The sequence below is a fragment of the Necator americanus genome (assembly GCF_031761385.1).
Source record: "Necator americanus strain Aroian chromosome Unknown Necator_2022.05.29.01.09, whole genome shotgun sequence".
In the NCBI taxonomy this organism is placed as follows: Eukaryota; Metazoa; Nematoda; class Chromadorea; order Rhabditida; family Ancylostomatidae; genus Necator; species Necator americanus.
In genome coordinates, this window is record NW_026986550.1 from 27,968 (window position 1) to 50,000 (window position 22,033).

Consider the following 22,033-nt stretch of genomic DNA (forward strand, 5'->3'; position numbering starts at 1 on the left):
CCAATTCTTTATCCTTCTATATACAATACGAGAAGAGCCCGCCACCGAACACAGAAACACAAGCTACACAATGGCAGAAGTAACATGTTCAACATAATCGACAGCACAACGTGTCCGCGCTTCCACAAAACCACCATCGTTGATTCCGCTCCCGCACCGAGATCTGTGTGAACAATTCATTCACGATACGGTAAGATGAAGAGTGCTGTGAAACTATTAGCATTAGTGAGTAGTAGAAAAACGACAAAGGTCAAGCGTGCGATGGGATTCTCCATTGCATACATTACAAAATATTACATTTAATAATATTAAATAATTGAAAGCGCCACATAATATTAAATTAAGTTTTAGGCGTCGGCTGCAGTAACCTTATAAGCATCAACATTTTGTTTCAACAATGCATATTTTGTTGAGATTATGACAATCTGACCTCGTAGATTCGACACTCGGCTGAGGCAAATGTTCGCAAAAGAGAGAGAAACAAGCCAAACAGACAACGAAATAACAACAACAACAACAAAAAGAAGAATTTCATTTGATTTTGAGAGAGAAAGGAGAAAATTTGCACACAGGGGTTCTCTGAGTCCCTCTATCCGAATCGAAAAGTTTAGAAGCTGCTTCAAGTTTCCACCTCTTTTGCAAAAATTCGCCTCAGTTGGACCTCCCTACCATCATACTGTCGGAACAAAATGTTGATTTTTTTTTCTTTTTCGTCGTACCACTGTAATTCGACATTTTTACCTAATATCTGACGCTAGCTGACGCTTCCTTTCCACTTTTTATCGTACTACGTGCTCCCAATCAGTATTTGCAGATATTAGCTAAATTTCAGAATAAAAATAGAGTGGAATAGAAATTAAATTATTTCTATCATAATATTTCAACAACATTTCAGAAAATTGTTCTTCTGCTTACTAGGTGTCTTTTTGAGTGTATGTGTGTGTGTGTGACACGATGAGAGTATGACTTGAAAGGAGAACGAATCAGAGAGAGTGCAAACAGCGTCAGCTTTAATAACAACATAAACTGGTGAGAGAGCGCAGGTGTCGGAAGCGTTAGCGATGGCGTAGCAAGAGCCAATAGAGGTGCTCAGCGCTAGTAACCACTGGTAGACTAAGCTAGTAGTAATAGTTTTTGAGAAGAAAAAAAAAACGATCAAAACAGTGTGCGTCAATTAGAAAGTGAATCAAAATAGGAGCTTTTCGAGCAGGTTTTTCAGCACAGATATCTCCAGATATTGAAGAAAATTAATCTCTTGGGAGCGCTTAAGGATAAATCTCATATGCTTATGGGCACCCACTAGAGCGAAACTACGACCAAAACCAGTATAATGAGAAATATTTTAGGACTTTCACTGCATAAATGCGGCACAACATTATATTCGCCACGAGAAAACGAAACATGAACGATAGAGACGGCAACGACGACAATATGTCACTACATCAATACAGTAATATTATAAGCACATATAATAAAATCTCCGCTCTACATCAACTTCTTCCATTTATGATTTTGGCTGCATCATCATATCATTGATCATACGTGCTCAACTACACTTGAATCAACAGTAATTGGTGCAAATAAGCTTTTTGAAATGAGTTCAACATTGCTAAGTAGTTCGTGCTCGTGAATCGTTATCCTACGTTTCTACTGCTGCTGTTGCCCTAATGGTCCTCTACACCGTCAGCGCACGCCTCTGTTCAGCCTCAATCAGCGTTCGCAAAAGAACCAAGTTTCCAACTTTCCTACTATGTAGTTAGGTTCTGGAAGCTGGAGACTTTTTGCCCACATTGTACTGTTTTCCCAATGCTATCTTGTGAAGATTCCGCTCGCAACAGTGCTGAATAGATTTGCTACTGCTATTTCTCAAAGTTGGGAGGTAGTAAGTTCACACAAAATTTCCGCTATAATGTTCAGTGTACCAAAACTGTAACTGGATCGCGTTTCAATAAACCTAGGCAGAATATACCTCAAAATCAAGTAAGTCGATATTTTCGCAAAAACGGCTACCATCTCAGTTACACCACAGATGCCAAACACCGATATGGCAAGGCCAAGAACAAAAATAGGCCGAAAAGTTTCCGTTTATTATGTATGAACAGCTTTCCGAGCACTGACGTGGAATAAGAAAAAACGACCTCTACGAACGTGTGCTACTCGTAACCCCGCAACCCTGTACCGGAAAGGAAGAAGTTGAGTGAAAAAAGCGCTCACACAAGTTGCAGCGGATCAGAATCGCATCTTGTGGGCAAACAGTAATTTGAGCGTAAACTGACCTGGCATTACGTTGAACCCGTTCAGAAATTGATTGCTGACTGAAGACCGGTGTACAGCAAATATAGAGAAATACAGGAACGAATAGAATTTGCTGAGCAGCACAAAATGATGAGACTTACATTAGACGCAAGCTGAAAGAACGCATGTACAGAAGAGTAGAAGAGATTTGTTGAATCGACTTCTCAAAGACATACAAGTTGATAGAGTAATACAAGGTGAAAGGGTTAAATGAGAAAAAATCGAAGAAAGCAGCGGAAAGGCCGCACCGCAATGACGGAGGCAAAACGACGGAGTAGAATGCTAAGCTGACAAGAGAGCTGAACATAACCGATTACAGTATCCTCGAAGACCCGTATTTATCTCTTCAGAAAACGAGGCGAAAGAGTTAAATGAGAAAAAGTCGAAGAAAGCAGCGGAAAGGCCGCACCGCAATGACGGAGGCAAAACGACGGAATAGAATGCTAAGCTGACAGAGAGCTGACATAATTCTTAAGTATCCTTGAAGACTATTTTTTGAAACGAGGCGAAAGAGTTAAATGAGAAAAGTCGAGAAGCAGCGGAATGCGGCACAGTTGCTCTACGGCTCTACCATTACGTATCTCGAGCGTTTATCTCTTCAGAAAAGGCGAAAGAGTTAAATGAGAAAAAGTCGAAGAAAGCAGCGGAAAGGCCGCACCGCAATAACGGAGGCAAAACGACGGAGTAGAATGCTAAGCTGACAAGAGAGCTGAACATAACCCATTACAGTATCCTCGAAGACCCGTATTTATCTCTTCAGAAAACGAGGCGAAAGAGTTAAATGAGAAAAAGTCGAAGAAAGCAGCGGAAAGGCCGCACCGCAATGACGGAGGCAAAACGACGGAGTAGAATGCTAAGCTGACAAGAGAGCTGAACATAACCCATTACAGTATCCTCGAAGACCCGTATTTATCTCTTCAGAAAACGAGGCGAAAGAGTTAAATGAGAAAAAGTCGAAGAAAGCAGCGGAAAGGCCGCACCGCAATGACGGAGAAGAATGCTAAGCGGACAAGTAAGCTGAACATAACTCATAACGCTATCCGTGATAAGAAACACTGCGGAAAAACGGACCTTGAAGACCAGGGGGATATGTCTTCAGAGAACAAGACAAAAGAGTTAAATGAGAAAAGAGAAAGCTGAGAAAGCAGCGGAAAGGCCGCACCGCAATGACGGAAGAGGATTGAGAAGAACTAACTTGAGCGACAAATGACCTGAACAACGAAGAAAAAGTGACGCTGCCTCTGAACTCTGTATTAGAGAAGCAGGAACTGCGGATGAGGGTTTTAGAAGCAATCGGAAACTTGGTAGGAGCAGAATCTATGAAAATATGACGTGAATATACAATATAATATCAAAATAATAAGAATAGTTTTCTTTCTTTTAACATAGAATGACATTGAGAAAACAAAGTCCCATTTTTCAATATAAATAATTAACCTACCTTCTGTAGAATGAAGGATTAACTGAGCTTCCGTTCAGCTTCAAGCATGTTTTTGGCTTATCCCTGCCCTGAATGCGCTTGTTCCTCTCTCACTCTCTTCTTTACTCGAATTCATGACTCGCCTCCTATAAACAGTCAGATTTATATCACCCTGGTATTTCTTTTCTAATAAGAAGTACGCTATACAACTAGGTAAATAGAGGATCTTGCTTAACTTTCTCTTCTCTCCAATCGGCCGCCGTACGACTCCACTCAGTGCCATTTCGTTCGCCTCCTTGATGCGTCGGTGCATCAATCCGGCGCCAGAGAATGGGCGTTTCAGTGCTATCTGGAATTTCGTTACCGAAGCACGTACAAATAAGTCGTTGTTATAATGTATTTGAGGAAATTCCGGAGAAATCAAATGTATGGAAATAATTTGAAGTGATGGAATCAAAAATCGCAAGGAATGGATGTTAGAACACGAAGTATGCTAATCGTGAACAAGTACCGGAAAATCTACATCGTAGTCGAATTAACTGAAGTAAATATAAAGAGATATAGCTGCTGCAAAGCATCAACCAGCGGGCTGCAAGTCCTTTAATTTGGCAGTTAGTCCAGCCACGAGATGCGGATACGGTACCCTCATGCATTCACAGAGAAGTTCAAATTTTGGCTGCTACCAAAGCCGCGAAATGTGTCAGTGCTTAAGTTTGAAAGTAGAAAATATTTGTGGGGAATGATTGAACATGAAACCTAAGAAAGAAATGCCAAAACTGAATTGATCTTTGAAATATCGCTTGCTCTGCAGGAATTTCAGACGAAAATTTCAAAACCATTGCAGTTTTTTGGCTGAGATGTTAATGGCCAACTAATATTAGAATTATTATTGAAAGTCTTTCAGGATTGTTTGCTTGAAAAACAGTGACATATTTTAGCAAACAAAGTAAGAAAAAAGGGAGCTGATGTTAGGAATATGTTATATCTGTTTTTCAACATTTCTCCACGAAGTGTACAAAATTATCGAATTTTGTAAACTGAAACGCCAAAACCTGATTACTACTTAAGAATATTAAGTATTTCTTGAATATGAAATTAAAAAATTTCAGAAATTATTGGAGATTTCAAAAATTATTCAAAATGTCAGAATTTATTAGAAATTCCAGAAATTATTAGATATCCCCCTGATAGAGGAGTGGGAAACAATGCAATTCTAAGAAATCCTTATTTAAACTTTGAACTCACGCTTCACAGGTGACAAACTGCAACGTCGCCGAGTGTATTATATATGTACATATATATGTACATATATATATATATATATATATATATATATATATATATATATATTATATATTTATATATGTACATATATAATACACTCGGCACTAATATATTTATTAATTCTTATAAATATACATTTACATATATATATATATATATGTATATATGTACATGTATATTTATTAATTTGTATTTACATTTATATTTATATTTATTTTTATATATTATATTTATTTATATATATATGTATATATGTACATGTATATTTATTAATTTGTATTTACATTTATATTTATATTTATTTTTATATATTTTATACATATATACTTATATACATATACATTTTTACATATATAGTTATAATAGTAGGACGAACCGTTTAAGAGATCTAACGGCTGCAAAGCAGCAGTCAGGCGGCTGCACCTTCTCTCATTCGTCTATTAATCCAGCAAAACTATGCGAATACCGTACTCTCATCCACAGAGATATTAAGATTTCCTGTCACCTAGCAGAAAACATTTGTGAAGAACGATTGAACATGAAACCTATGTATGAAATTTTCGCGGAAAAAACGCCGAAGATGGGCCGATCTTTGAAAAACCACCTGTTTTACAGAAACTTCGAATGAAAAATTCAAAATCATTGCAGTTTGTTGTCTGAAACGTCTGGTTGAAGAAAACTGTGAATTCCTTTTGGACTTTTGCTTAAAAAGACTGGTATATTTTCTCGCAAGAAAATGAAAAAAGAACGAGACTGATCATTGCAATATTACAAGTTTTCCAATATTTTTCTACGAAAAGTAGAAAATTATCAAATTTCGTGATCTGAAACGCTAAGATCTAGTTATTGCTAAAGAATTCAAAGCATTTCTTGAATCTAGAATTAAAATTTCAGATACTGCTCTGAAGAAATCATTAGATTTCTTCACCTGAATTGTGGAAAAAATTGCAAATTTCAAGAAATTCTTATTTAATCTTTAGATTCACGCTTCACCGGTGATCATTTGAGACTGTAACTTAGACGAGTATATTCAAACTTGGGGCCGTATAAATGATATAGAATTTGCAAAACAGCGCTCAGGTTGCTGCATCTGACCTTTTATGTGGCTACTGGTCACGCGAAAACATGCGGATACGGTATTCGCATCCACACATATATTCAAATTTTTGGTGTCACCAAAAGCCGTGAAATGTGTCACTGCTTAAGTATGATAGTAGAGAACAATTGTGGAAAACGACTGAACATGAAGCCTAACAAAGAAATGCCGAATCTGAGCTGATCTTTGAAATAGCACTAGTTTTGCAGAAATTTTAGACGAGAAATTCGAAATTATTGCTGGTGGTTGGCTGTAACGTTAACTCCTGGCTAATATAAAGGAAACTGTGAGTTTTTTTTAGATTGTTTGCTTAAAAGCTGGCATATTTTTGCAAAGAAATAATGAAGATTGACACTGATCTTTGAATTATCGCAAATTTTCCAACAATTTTGTACAAAATTATCAAATTTCGTGATCTGAAGCGCTAAGGTCTAATTATTGCTAAAGAATTCAATGAGTTTTTTGAATCTCGAATTAGAATTTCAGAAATTATTGAAATTCTCGGGAATTAAATTTCGGAAATTATTAGAAAATTCAGAAATTATTAGAAATTTCAGAACTTATTAGGTTTCACCCAGATTGAAGTGTGGAAAAAAATGCAAATCTAGGAAATTCTTATTTAAACTTTGAACTCACGCTACACTGGTGACTAGTGGAGACTGTACTGTGGATGAGCATATTCAAACTTGGGGGTTGTACGAGCGACTACGAAAGAACGGTGCAGTGGCCGCACCCGACCTTTCATTCGACTATTGGCCACGTGAAAACATGCGGATACGGTATTCGCATCCTCAGAGATTTTCAAATCTTTGGTATCACCAAAAGCAGTGAAATGTGTCAGTGCTTAAGTCTGATAGTAGAGAACATTTGTGGAAAGTGATGGAACATGAAACCTAACAAAGAAATGCCAAAGCTGAGCTGATCTTTGAAATATCGCTAGTTTTGCAGAAGTTTCAGACGAAAAATTCAAAATCTATAATTCGAAATTTAAAATCTATATATATATATATATATATATATAAATAGGTAAATATATATATTTATGTATTTATCTATGTATAGGTAAATATATATATATTTACCTATACAAACTCACGCTTCACCGGTGACAAACTGCAACGTCTTGGAGTGTCATATTTATTTATTTATTTATATTTATATGTTTATATACATTTATATATATTTATATATTTGTATACATATATGCATATATATGTATAAATATAGTTATATGTATGTATATATATATACATATATATGTATATATATATATATATACATATATGTTATATATATATATAACTATAACTCTTATAACTATATATATATATATATATATATATATATATATATATATATATAGTTATAATAGTCGGACGAACCGTTTAAGAGATCTAACGGCTGCACCTTCTCTCATTCGGCTATTAATCCAGCAAAACTATGCGGATACCGTACTCTCATCCACAGAGATATTAAGATTTCCTGTCACCTAGTAGAAAACATTTGTGAAGAACGATTGAACATGAAACCTAAAAGTTTTCGCGGGAAAAACACCAAAACTTGGCCGATCTTTGAAAAATCGTGTATTTTGCAGAATTTTCAGATGAAAAATTCAAAATCATTGCAGTTTGTTGTCTGAAACGTCTGGCTGAAGAAAATGCAAAGAGAAAATGGCTGAAGAATTTAAAGCATTTCTTGAATTTTGGATTGAAATTTCAGAAATTATTGGTTTTCTGAAATTATTCTAAATTTCAAAATTATTGGTTTTCTGAAATTATTCTAAATTTCAGAGATTATTAGAAAATTCAGAAATTATTAGAAATTTCAGAAATTATTAGAAATATTAGATTTCTTATTGGATTTTCTCTGGATTGAAGTGTGGAAAAAAAATGCAAATCTAAGAAATTCTTATTTAAACTTTGAACTCACGCTACACCGGTGACTAGTGGAGACTGTACTGTGGATGAGCATATTCAAACTTGGGGGTTGTACGAGCGACTACGAATGAACGGTGCAGTGGCCGCACCTGACCTTTCATTCGACTATTGGCCACGCGAAAACATGCGGATACGGTATTCACATCCACAGAGATATTCAAATCTTCGGTGTCACCAAAAGCCTTGAAATTTGTCATTTCTTAAGTCTGATAGTAGCGAACATTTGTGGAAAATGATTGAACTTAAAGCTATATGAATTTTTGCAGAGAAAATGCTAAAGCTGAGCTGATTTTTGAAATATCGCCTGCTTTCAATATGTTTTCCACGAATTGCACAAAATTATCAAATTCCGTAATCTAAAACGCTAGTACCTGGTTGTGAAAACAGAAAATCAACATTTTGTCCCTGCAATATTAACATGTGACCTCCTGGTTTCGACTCCCGGCTGAGGCATATTTTTGCAAAAGAGATAGACACATAGAACAACGTCTAACAAATAAAAAAAAATCAATTTTACGTAGTTGACAGCACTTTCAAAATAAATTTACCAAAAGTTTTAGTAAAAATCTCAGATTCTGTGCACATTGTTAGGTTTGGAAGATCTCGAATAACTTCCACATAAAAGGACCAAAGGAAAAAGTTTTAGGTCGTTTTTAAGAGAAGAGTGTTTCCCCTACGAAACACTCACTTCAATGTTTCTTTCACTTCCCACTCTTTTTCTTGATCGGACGAAATTCAAAATCTTACGACTTTTTTGGGTTTGTCTCATTTAAATTTTGAGAGAACCAGACGATCCGGAAAGGAGAAATTTTGCCGTTAGAGGTTTTTTTAGACCCTCTATCGGAGCATATAAGTGATTTTTTAGACGCCGTCCCAAATTTGAAAAAATCGCCGAAATATCAATTTTCGTTAGCGTGCCGTAAATGAGTGATTTTGAAAAAATTCAGTAACTCGGAGTAACTTAGTGAGAAGCAAATCATTTCCAGCACTTTGTAGCCGAGAATTTTCCCTGTGAGAAGCTGCACCAACCGATCTTCTCGTCGTTTTTCCAAATTTTTGATTGGACAAAAATGGGAAAAATGGCATTTTCCCATCTCAGTCCCATCAAAATCCCAAAAAGAGTAGGAGGTGGAAAATCATCGATATGTATGTTTTTAGGTCAAGCCTTCTTCTCTTGAAAACTACTTAAACTTTTTCTTTTGGTCCTCTTATGACGTACTATTATTCGAGATCTTATTCGAGATCTTCCAGACCTAACAATGTGTACAGAATCTGAGCTTTTTTGGTCGTTAAATTTTATTAAACTCACTTTTAAAGTACTGCAAACCAAGTGAAATTGAATTTTTCATTTTTTAGAAGTTGTTTCATGTTTCCATCTCTTTTGCAAAAATTTGCCTCAGCCGGGAGTCGAACCTGAGTGGTCTCATTATAGAATACGTTGTCAGTACATTGGGCATTGTGAGAACCCATCCATTCTACTGTCTTACGTCTGTAACTAAATGTAATTTATGCAATCATTTAATATCACTGTAATATTTTGTAATGTATGTAACTATTTAATAATTCGTAATATTTTGTACTCGTTATCATGCTATCCTCAATTCACTACTGCCCACTCCTTTACGACCACCTTCCTTTGCAAATCATTCCCTTATGCAAACCATACCACGTCAGATTCGTGATATACTGCCTTTAAGAGATGTAGCGGTTGCACCCCCTTTCATTCGGCTATTAGTCCCGACACGACATGCCGATACGGTACTCGTATACGCAGAAATGTTGAAATCTTTCCTGACACCAGAAGCTGTTAAATCGGTCAGTGCTTCTGCTGGATAGAAAAAAAAACATCTGTGGGGAATAATTGAGGGATATGCAGATAAACTGTTTCAATCGAAGAGTAATTCCCTTGTAAATTTGTTGAATTGGCAGACCTTTTTGTGAGAATCTAGTACGTGCTTTTGCTGTATTAGGGTAGTATATGTGCTTTCAAAACGGTTTCAAAATGATTTCAAAACGCTTGAAGTGTCCACAATACTAGAGAATGTGTTGTTGGAATTCAGCTTCAAACGACTTTATTGGTCTGAAACCGCTTGCTTTTGAAGATTCTTCGCTGAAAAATGACACTCAGAGGTAGTTTTATGGTACAATTTCTTCTTTGAGAAACATAACGTGAAAAAAGTAGCAGGTGATTCCGTATATGATAAGGAGTATCCTTTTCTTGGAGTTGAAGCCGTCGAAGGTGATAAATCGGCATATAGCGATCTAAGAACTCTTTACACTATTTTAGTACTCAGTATTTTTGTGAACTTTTCCTGTGACAAGCAATGCTTAGAATTTTCGCATAGATAGAGTTCAGTTACAGTACGCTGTAAAAAGTGAATGCGTCAAACTGCGAAAACAAAATCGCGAAGCTGGCAAAACACTGATTTATCACAGTGATGACTCATGCCATCAACCATCTTGATCTTGAAGTAAGAGGTACTGGGAGTCTGGTTCCATTCAGAAAACACAGATTGTAATTGGAAATGTTCGCTTGCACCTATTTCTCACCTTTGCCTTCAATATCCACTTTTAATTTCAATAAATGGGAGAATACGGTGCGTTGAAGAGATTGCGTTGTGGATTTCGCAACGGTTACGAAATCATGAGAGCGGCCTGTATAATGACTCATAATTCACTGAAATGTGAGGAAACATCGAAATACAAGAACAACAACAATAGTTTTACTCAACATTATAAGAAAAACAAAGAGTAGCAGTAACAAAGAGTGTAGTAACAACGATGAACGAACATCAACGTTATACAAGCTAACTAATTGGATTCTTTTTTGTAATGTGGAAGCGTAGTTTCTGCAGCTTCTCGTACTCCAAGAATCATTTGTATAAGGAATTTGTATATAAACGAACCAACGGTGTGAGTAGTGTGCTTGTATGTAACTCTGAAAATCTAAAGATTGAAACGAAAGATTCACGATCAACATTAGTTCAAACTTTATTCCTCATCATCTAAATGTTACAACTAACATTCATTTCCATGACATGTTCAACAAAACGTTAATATTATTATGTGTGTAATATACAGCTATGCTGTTAATGGGTAAACAACATTTTCAAAACGGTGATAAACACACAACTGTACAGAGAATGCATGACATGCAAAATGGTACGTAAAGAGGCTGTCGAATTTGCCTCAAAGCTATTAAACATTACGTCGAACTTTCTGTAGTTCGCTTCGGCTCCTTCTCATTTCTCATTACCCTCTTTTGGAAGAAGGTGCTAACGGCATCTGTTTGATTTGAGCTGGCAATGTAGAGATTAGACGTGTTAAATATTATATGACCGCGCTTGACGAAGCGATCAACAGCAATAAGACGGACCGGCAGTGAGATGCGGTTTGCCGACTTTTTTTTTATCACCTACCTGTTTGCTGCCAGACTCCATAGTCCCTTCGATATTCCCCACAAGTGGTGGACAATATATGGGGGAGAGACATCAGTGGCAGCACGGAATTTTTTGAATATGCGTACAATGATCTCACTTAGTTTGGCTCCCATCATTTGCCACTTTTTGGATAGTCATAACAGCACCTACCTTACTTCCTTTGATTTCCTGGAGAAATGATAGTGGTAATTTCGTGTGGATAGCACAGTCCGTACCGGCGTTGTCATCGACCGCATTGATCGATATATTGGAGTCGTCATATACTAGGGCGGACTTTTTTTATCACCTACCTGTTTGCTGCCAGACTCCATAGTCCCTTCGATATTCCCCACAAGTGGTGGACAATATATGGGGGAGAGACATCAGTGGCAGCACGGAATTTTTCGAATATGCGTACAATGATCTCACTTAGTTTGGCTCCCATATTTGCACTTTTTTTTTGCTTTTTGGATGGTCATAACAGCACCTACCTTACTTCCTTTGATTTCCTGGAGAAATGATAGTGGTAATTTCGTGTGGATAGCACAGTCCGTACCGGCGTTGTCATCGACCGCATTGATCGATATATTGGAGTCGTCATATACTAGGGCGGACTTTTTTTATCACCTACCTGTTTGCTGCCAGACTCCATAGTCCCTTCGATATTCCCCACAAGTGGTGGACAATATATGGGGGAGAGACATCAGTGGCAGCACGGAATTTTTTGAATATGCTTACGATGGGCTCGCTTAGTTTGGCTCCCATCATTTGTCACTTTTTGGATAGTCATAACAGGACCTACCTTACTTCCTTTGATTTCTGGTGCAAAATTTGATGTTCGATTTCCACAAGTTTGTTCACATAGTGTAGCATTTCGGATGCAGTAAAATGGCTGTCGCTTTCGAAAGAAGGCTGAAAATAAATCGAAAGATCATTAGATCAAAAGACTTGATCAAAAGTCTACAACATACATAACAGCTCTACTTGAAAGTCTAAATGAAACTTTGAAAAGAAAACAGAGAAAAGAGAAAACATCAAAGCTACAATGAAAGAAGAAAGATATTGAGGATTGAGGAGGTTGCGCGCGCGCTGCGTCCCACGACGATTACGAAATCCAGAGTGCGGCCCGCACGACGAATCATGACGGCGCCAAAATGCTAGGGAGCATCGCAATACAAGAACGAAACAATAGTATTCTAGTTGCCAATTATTCTATTCTATTTCTATTCTATTAACAATAGTATTCTAGTTGGTGTAATAGGTGAGCCCTGGCTGAGATGCAAAAAAATGCCGGGTCGCGGAGCCTGATAGAAAAAGATGATCTCGAATAACTTTGAGAATGATATCCTTCAACTTGAAATGATTTTGCAATATTATCTGTTTTAGGAGTGCTGCTCAGGTTTTTTCAATTTGAATTCTGTTCAGGAGATTAATCGAGGTGCAAAGTAGAGATGAAATGAAATGAAAAGAAGGAAAAGTGGCATTTTTAAACTTTACGCTGCTCTAATGTACGAACGGGGTTTGACTGTTCATATGCAATAGAAATAACATGAAATTCAGGTATAGTTGTGCTTAATCGAGATTTTGTTGGCTGTTTTGATAACTTCTTTCCTTGCAACAAAGGTTCAAACTGAAGACAAACCGCAATTCCACACAATAATCAAGACCGCACAAATGAGATAAAAAATTGCAAATCAACAATATCGTATTCATGCCCCTTGCAATTCCCTCCTGTTCTCACTAAATATGAAAGCTTGAGTCTCTGAGCACTTCTTCGACCATGACATCATGTCAAGTTAAGTTCCAATTATTGCGAAGAGATTGCGCGACGGATTTCGCAACTTCTACGAAATCCACATTGCGGCCTGCATGACGACTAATAATTCGTTAAAATGTGAGAAAACATCGAAATACAAGAACAACATTTGTATTAACAACATTTGTTTTAACAACATTTGTATAAAACAAACCAGCAGTGAGACTATTACACTTATATGTAACTCTGAAAAGCTTACAGAACGTCCAACTCGTCAGCAAACAATTTCAATAGGAAATCAGCACCTAGAACATAGTCTAACTTTTACAGCTAAAGATTGGAGGAATTATATGAAGGGATGAGAAGAAGAGAGGACATGAACATAAAATTTGGCTGTTTCGCCCTTGCAACCACAGACAGCCATGAAATACTTTATTGAAGGAGCTCATCAGTGTGGTTATCCTATTTATTCAACTGTCAACCAATCATGGTTATTTGTGATCATCTTCCGTGATAACTTCTATATAGAAGTGCGACGCACTTACTTGTATACTTCAATAAGCACATATTGGTTAAAAAATTAGAAAGCGAAAAAATCGACACTCGTCGAAGGGCATATTCTACAAAGTAACTGTTTATGTTCTTAATCACTATCCTCGATTACTCTTCTAGACAAAGTTTTGTCCAATTTTCTCGGCTCAGAGATGAATCGACGCTACACCACTCCTTTCCCCGTACCTATCAGCGTGCGGGAAAAGACGCGGTATGGCTTCTTTCACGGAACAACAAGTGGCAAAACCAGTGTTGAATAGTTTAACGGTTTCACACTTCACAATTTCTTTCAAATCAAATATCCGATGCCGATCATTCCCTTCATTCCCACAAAATCGCATAAGCTGAATCGTGAATCGCATTATGTGGGAACCGTTGCTCCAACTTCGCTAGGAGCAGCAGGACAGCAGTGCCACAGGTGTTTTCTGGTGTGTTATAAGTATTTGATGTGAACGGTTTTGCACGAAATTTCCACTGTAAATTCACCGAACATCTAGCATCGGACTCGTAAAGAAGTCTACAAAATTTTAGAAACATAGCGCTTACGGTAGCAAAGATATTGATGTTTGCATAAAAATCCTATAGTAAAAAAATTCTAAGGTTCGAAAATAGGTGAAGAAAATAGAAATTTTGCACAAATTTTGCCATGATAATGTTTCCTCTACGAAACTCTTGCTTACTGACAGCAACTGGGCAGACTTCGTTAGGTTACAGAGCTGACTCATCGCTAAATCGCTGTCTCAAGCCTCGAAGCACCGCGAAATGGAAATGATCGGGCAAATTGATGAAAACACGAAAACTAGCTAAACCACTTGTTCTTTCCTGACTCAGAACTCAATCTTCTGTCCAACAATCATACTTTCGTGCAGAACCGTGAATGCACGAAAGAGAGGGCCGTAATATAGGGTAATTAAACCGATGATGAAATCGCGGCCATAGTAGTCAAGGTGTGAAAAGCCGTATTGCGAAATCGCCCTTCTTACGTGCTTAAAGGCATCACTCTACGAATCTAAGGTGGTGCAGATATCAGGTGGAATATTCTTACAAGGGATAGTAGATTATGGAGAGGAGAATGATTCCGTCCATTTCTTCCTAGTTACCGTAAAAAAAAAAACTGTCCGGAAGATTCGGCACCGCACAAGACTGGCGCGCTCCAGTCGAACTCGTTGTGGAAAATAATGCGCCAGAACGCGTGTAGCTGTATCTTCCGGACCGTTTTTTACGGCAATTAGGAAGAAATGGACGGAATCACCTCCTTCCCCACCCCCCCCCCCCCCTCCCCCTCCCTCCCCTTTACCATAATCTACTATCCCGTATACGAATACTCCATCTAAAATCTGCACCACCTCAGATTCGTGGAGTGATGGCTTTAAGGGCGATGTTATTCTTGTATTTGTGAACAAGAATAACATAAACATTATTAGAGGAGTAAAACATCAATAGTTCGGTTTGCCACTGAAACAGCATGGATTTCTCCTTTCCCGTCACTCCCTCCCCTCTATCCCCCCCTTCCGCTCCTCTCTCCATTACCCCTTTCTCCAACATCATCACGCTGAAATTGCGGCGATAATTTCGCTTACGGCCATACCACGTTGAAAACACGCCATCCCGTCCGATCTGGCAAGTTAAGCAACGTTGGGCCTGGTTAGTACTTGGATCGGAGACGGCTTGGGAATCCCAGGTGTCGTAAGCTTTTGTTTCGCGAACTAACGGCAATACGCCTTTCTCCAATTTTATCACGCTGAAATCGCGGCAGTAATTTCGCTTACGGCCATACCACGTTGAAAACACGCCATCCCGTCCGATCTGGCAAGTTAAGCAACGTTGGGCCTGGTTAGTACTTGGATCGGAGACGGCTTGGGAATCCCAGGTGTCGTAAGCTTTTGTTTCACGAATTAAATGAATTGAGCAATGAAGAATAGCGGACTTGCTGTTTATGGACACTATGGTAATGTGTAAATATGTTTTAAATTAATGATTACGTATAAAATATTATTTGACATTATTTAACTAATAATGGAGTTCTCCTCTGTATTTTGCAATATGTTTCTTAAAATCTCATCAGACCAGAGATTTTATCGAGTCAGATCGGGGAAGCACTTCAAATTTGGGTAATTAAACCGACCGTAAAATCGTGACCACCTAAACCGTTGGTGAAATCGTGGCCGGCGGAAAAGGCAAGATGTGATACACCGTAACACTGTGTAACTTCTGACCTTGTTCCCTCCCAATTCAGGGAGAGTTTTCCAAAATTTCATCAGACCACAATTTTCATCGGGTCAGATCGAGAAAGTACCTCAAATTTGGGTAATTAAACCGACCGTAAAATCGTGACCACCTAAACCGTTGGTGAAATCGTGGCCGGCGGAAAAGGCAAGATGTGATACACCGTAACACTGTGTAACTTCTGACCTTGTTCCCTCCCAATTCAGGGAGAGTTTTCCAAAATTTCATCAGACCACAATTTTCATCGGGTCAGATCGAGAAAGTACCTCAAATTTGGGTAATTAAACCGACCGTAAAATCGTGACCACCTAAACCGTTGGTGAAATCGTGGCCGGCGGAAAAGGCAAGATGTGATACACCGTAACACTGTGTAACTTCTGACCTTGTTCCCTCCCAATTCAGGGAGAGTTTTCCAAAATTTCATCAGACCACAATTTTCATCGGGTCAGATCGAGAAAGTACCTCAAATTTGGGTAATTAAACCGACCGTAAAATCGTGACCACCTAAACCGTTGGTGAAATCGTGGCCGGCGGAAAAGGCAAGATGTGATACACCGTAACACTGTGTAACTTCTGACCTTGTTCCCTCCCAATTCAGGGAGAGTTTTCCAAAATTTCATCAGACCACAATTTTCATCGGGTCAGATCGAGAAAGTACCTCAAATTTGGGTAATTAAACCGACCGTAAAATCGTGACCACCTAAACCGTTGGTGAAATCGTGGCCGGCGGAAAAGGCAAGATGTGATACACCGTAACACTGTGTAACTTCTGACCTTGTTCCCTCCCAATTCAGGGAGAGTTTTCCAAAATTTCATCAGACCACAATTTTCATCGGGTCAGATCGAGAAAGTACCTCAAACTTGGGTAATTAAACCGATGATGAAATCGCGGCCATAGTAGTCAAGGTGTGAAAAGCCGTATTGCGAAATCGCCCTTCTTACGTGCTTAAAGGCATCACTCTACGAATCTAAGGTGGTGCAGATATCAGGTGGAATATTCTTACAAGGGATAGTAGATTATGGAGAGGAGAATGATTCCGTCCATTTCTTCCTAGTTACCGTTAAAAAAAAAAACTGTCCGGAAGATTCGGCACCGCACAAGACTGGCGCGCTCCAGTCGAACTCGTTGTGGAAAATAATGCGCCAGAACGCGTGTAGCTGTATCTTCCGGACCGTTTTTTACGGCAATTAGGAAGAAATGGACGGAATCACCTCCTTCCCCACCCCCACCCCCCCCCCCCCCCCTCCCTCCCCTTTACCATAATCTACTATCCCGTATACGAATACTCCATCTAAAATCTGCACCACCTCAGATTCGTGGAGTGATGGCTTTAAGGGCGATGTTATTCTTGTATTTGTGAACAAGAATAACATAAACATTATTAGAGGAGTAAAACATCAATAGTTCGGTTTGCCACTGAAACAGCATGGATTTCTCCTTTCCCGTCACTCCCTCCCCTCTATCCCCCCCTTCCGCTCCTCTCTCCATTACCCCTTTCTCCAACATCATCACGCTGAAATTGCGGCGATAATTTCGCTTACGGCCATACCACGTTGAAAACACGCCATCCCGTCCGATCTGGCAAGTTAAGCAACGTTGGGCCTGGTTAGTACTTGGATCGGAGACGGCTTGGGAATCCCAGGTGTCGTAAGCTTTTGTTTCGCGAACTAACGGCAATACGCCTTTCTCCAATTTTATCACGCTGAAATCGCGGCAGTAATTTCGCTTACGGCCATACCACGTTGAAAACACGCCATCCCGTCCGATCTGGCAAGTTAAGCAACGTTGGGCCTGGTTAGTACTTGGATCGGAGACGGCTTGGGAATCCCAGGTGTCGTAAGCTTTTGTTTCACGAATTAAATGAATTGAGCAATGAAGAATAGCGGACTTGCTGTTTATGGACACTATGGTAATGTGTAAATATGTTTTAAATTAATGATTACGTATAAAATATTATTTGACATTATTTAACTAATAATGGAGTTCTCCTCTGTATTTTGCAATATGTTTCTTAAAATCTCATCAGACCAGAGATTTTATCGAGTCAGATCGGGGAAGCACTTCAAATTTGGGTAATTAAACCGACCGTAAAATCGTGACCACCTAAACCGTTGGTGAAATCGTGGCCGGCGGAAAAGGCAAGATGTGATACACCGTAACACTGTGTAACTTCTGACCTTGTTCCCTCCCAATTCAGGGAGAGTTTTCCAAAATTTCATCAGACCACAATTTTCATCGGGTCAGATCGAGAAAGTACCTCAAATTTGGGTAATTAAACCGACCGTAAAATCGTGACCACCTAAACCGTTGGTGAAATCGTGGCCGGCGGAAAAGGCAAGATGTGATACACCGTAACACTGTGTAACTTCTGACCTTGTTCCCTCCCAATTCAGGGAGAGTTTTCCAAAATTTCATCAGACCACAATTTTCATCGGGTCAGATCGAGAAAGTACCTCAAATTTGGGTAATTAAACCGACCGTAAAATCGTGACCACCTAAACCGTTGGTGAAATCGTGGCCGGCGGAAAAGGCAAGATGTGATACACCGTAACACTGTGTAACTTCTGACCTTGTTCCCTCCCAATTCAGGGAGAGTTTTCCAAAATTTCATCAGACCACAATTTTCATCGGGTCAGATCGAGAAAGTACCTCAAATTTGGGTAATTAAACCGACCGTAAAATCGTGACCACCTAAACCGTTGGTGAAATCGTGGCCGGCGGAAAAGGCAAGATGTGATACACCGTAACACTGTGTAACTTCTGACCTTGTTCCCTCCCAATTCAGGGAGAGTTTTCCAAAATTTCATCAGACCACAATTTTCATCGGGTCAGATCGAGAAAGTACCTCAAATTTGGGTAATTAAACCGACCGTAAAATCTCGTGACCACCTAAACCGTTGGTGAAATCGTGGCCGGCGGAAAAGGCAAGATGTGATACACCGTAACACTGTGTAACTTCTGACCTTGTTCCCTCCCAATTCAGGGAGAGTTTTCCAAAATTTCATCAGACCACAATTTTCATCGGGTCAGATCGAGAAAGTACCTCAAACTTGGGTAATTAAACCGATGATGAAATCGCGGCCATAGTAGTCAAGGTGTGAAAAGCCGTATTGCGAAATCGCCCTTCTTACGTGCTTAAAGGCATCACTCTACGAATCTAAGGTGGTGCAGATATCAGGTGGAATATTCTTACAAGGGATAGTAGATTATGGAGAGGAGAATGATTCCGTCCATTTCTTCCTAGTTACCGTTAAAAAAAAAAACTGTCCGGAAGATTCGGCACCGCACAAGACTGGCGCGCTCCAGTCGAACTCGTTGTGGAAAATAATGCGCCAGAACGCGTGTAGCTGTATCTTCCGGACCGTTTTTTACGGCAATTAGGAAGAAATGGACGGAATCACCTCCTTCCCCACCCCCCCCCCCCCCTCCTCCCTCCCTCCCCTTTACCATAATCTACTATCCCGTATACGAATACTCCATCTAAAATCTGCACCACCTCAGATTCGTGGAGTGATGGCTTTAAGGGCGATGTTATTCTTGTATTTGTGAACAAGAATAACATAAACATTATTAGAGGAGTAAAACATCAATAGTTCGGTTTGCCACTGAAACAGCATGGATTTCTCCTTTCCCGTCACTCCCTCCCCTCTATCCCCCCTTCCGCTCCTCTCTCCATTACCCCTTTCTCCAACATCATCACGCTGAAATTGCGGCGATAATTTCGCTTACGGCCATACCACGTTGAAAACACGCCATCCCGTCCGATCTGGCAAGTTAAGCAACGTTGGGCCTGGTTAGTACTTGGATCGGAGACGGCTTGGGAATCCCAGGTGTCGTAAGCTTTTGTTTCGCGAACTAACGGCAATACGCCTTTCTCCAATTTTATCACGCTGAAATCGCGGCAGTAATTTCGCTTACGGCCATACCACGTTGAAAACACGCCATCCCGTCCGATCTGGCAAGTTAAGCAACGTTGGGCCTGGTTAGTACTTGGATCGGAGACGGCTTGGGAATCCCAGGTGTCGTAAGCTTTTGTTTCACGAATTAAATGAATTGAGCAATGAAGAATAGCGGACTTGCTGTTTATGGACACTATGGTAATGTGTAAATATGTTTTAAATTAATGATTACGTATAAAATATTATTTGACATTATTTAACTAATAATGGAGTTCTCCTCTGTATTTTGCAATATGTTTCTTAAAATCTCATCAGACCAGAGATTTTATCGAGTCAGATCGGGGAAGCACTTCAAATTTGGGTAATTAAACCGACCGTAAAATCGTGACCACCTAAACCGTTGGTGAAATCGTGGCCGGCGGAAAAGGCAAGATGTGATACACCGTAACACTGTGTAACTTCTGACCTTGTTCCCTCCCAATTCAGGGAGAGTTTTCCAAAATTTCATCAGACCACAATTTTCATCGGGTCAGATCGAGAAAGTACCTCAAATTTGGGTAATTAAACCGACCGTAAAATCGTGACCACCTAAACCGTTGGTGAAATCGTGGCCGGCGGAAAAGGCAAGATGTGATACACCGTAACACTGTGTAACTTCTGACCTTGTTCCCTCCCAATTCAGGGAGAGTTTTCCAAAATTTCATCAGACCACAATTTTCATCGGGTCAGATCGAGAAAGTACCTCAAATTTGGGTAATTAAACCGACCGTAAAATCGTGACCACCTAAACCGTTGGTGAAATCGTGGCCGGCGGAAAAGGCAAGATGTGATACACCGTAACACTGTGTAACTTCTGACCTTTTTCCCTCCCAATTCAGGGAGAGTTTTCCAAAATTTCATCAGACCACAATTTTCATCGGGTCAGATCGAGAAAGTACCTCAAATTTGGTAATTAAACCGACCGTAAAATCGTGACCACCTAAACCGTTGGTGAAATCGTGGCCGGCGGAAAAGGCAAGATGTGATACACCGTAACACTGTGTAACTTCTGACCTTGTTCCCTCCCAATTCAGGGAGAGTTTTCCAAAATTTCATCAGACCACAATTTTCATCGGGTCAGATCGAGAAAGTACCTCAAATTTGGGTAATTAAACCGACCGTAAAATCGTGACCACCTAAACCGTTGGTGAAATCGTGGCCGGCGGAAAAGGCAAGATGTGATACACCGTAACACTGTGTAACTTCTGACCTTGTTCCCTCCCAATTCAGGGAGAGTTTTCCAAAATTTCATCAGACCACAATTTTCATCGGGTCAGATCGAGAAAGTACCTCAAACTTGGGTAATTAAACCGATGATGAAATCGCGGCCATAGTAGTCAAGGTGTGAAAAGCCGTATTGCGAAATCGCCCTTCTTACGTGCTTAAAGGCATCACTCTACGAATCTAAGGTGGTGCAGATATCAGGTGGAATATTCTTACAAGGGATAGTAGATTATGGAGAGGAGAATGATTCCGTCCATTTCTTCCTAGTTACCGTTAAAAAAAAAAACTGTCCGGAAGATTCGGCACCGCACAAGACTGGCGCGCTCCAGTCGAACTCGTTGTGGAAAATAATGCGCCAGAACGCGTGTAGCTGTATCTTCCGGACCGTTTTTTACGGCAATTAGGAAGAAATGGACGGAATCACCTCCTTCCCCACCCCCCCCCCCCTCCTCCCTCCCTCCCCTTTACCATAATCTACTATCCCGTATACGAATACTCCATCTAAAATCTGCACCACCTCAGATTCGTGGAGTGATGGCTTTAAGGGCGATGTTATTCTTGTATTTGTGAACAAGAATAACATAAACATTATTAGAGGAGTAAAACATCAATAGTTCGGTTTGCCACTGAAACAGCATGGATTTCTCCTTTCCCGTCACTCCCTCCCCTCTATCCCCCCTTCCGCTCCTCTCTCCATTACCCCTTTCTCCAACATCATCACGCTGAAATTGCGGCGATAATTTCGCTTACGGCCATACCACGTTGAAAACACGCCATCCCGTCCGATCTGGCAAGTTAAGCAACGTTGGGCCTGGTTAGTACTTGGATCGGAGACGGCTTGGGAATCCCAGGTGTCGTAAGCTTTTTGTTTCACGAATTAAATGA

General features: G+C 39.6%; 1 protein-coding gene across 1 annotated transcript; it reads right to left on the reverse strand.

Annotated features, from left to right (window-relative positions):
* Nucleotides 1-63: 63 nt before the first annotated feature.
* Nucleotides 64-17,495, reverse strand: RB195_026562 (uncharacterized protein; the record flags this gene model as incomplete). Its single annotated transcript, XM_064177053.1, has 6 exons — nucleotides 64-163; nucleotides 3,737-3,804; nucleotides 8,122-8,214; nucleotides 10,943-10,970; nucleotides 12,254-12,363; nucleotides 17,478-17,495. The coding sequence occupies 6 exons, from the start codon at nucleotides 17,493-17,495 to the stop codon at nucleotides 64-66; spliced, it is 417 nt and encodes a 138-aa protein (XP_064071059.1).
* Nucleotides 17,496-22,033: the final 4,538 nt, after the last annotated feature.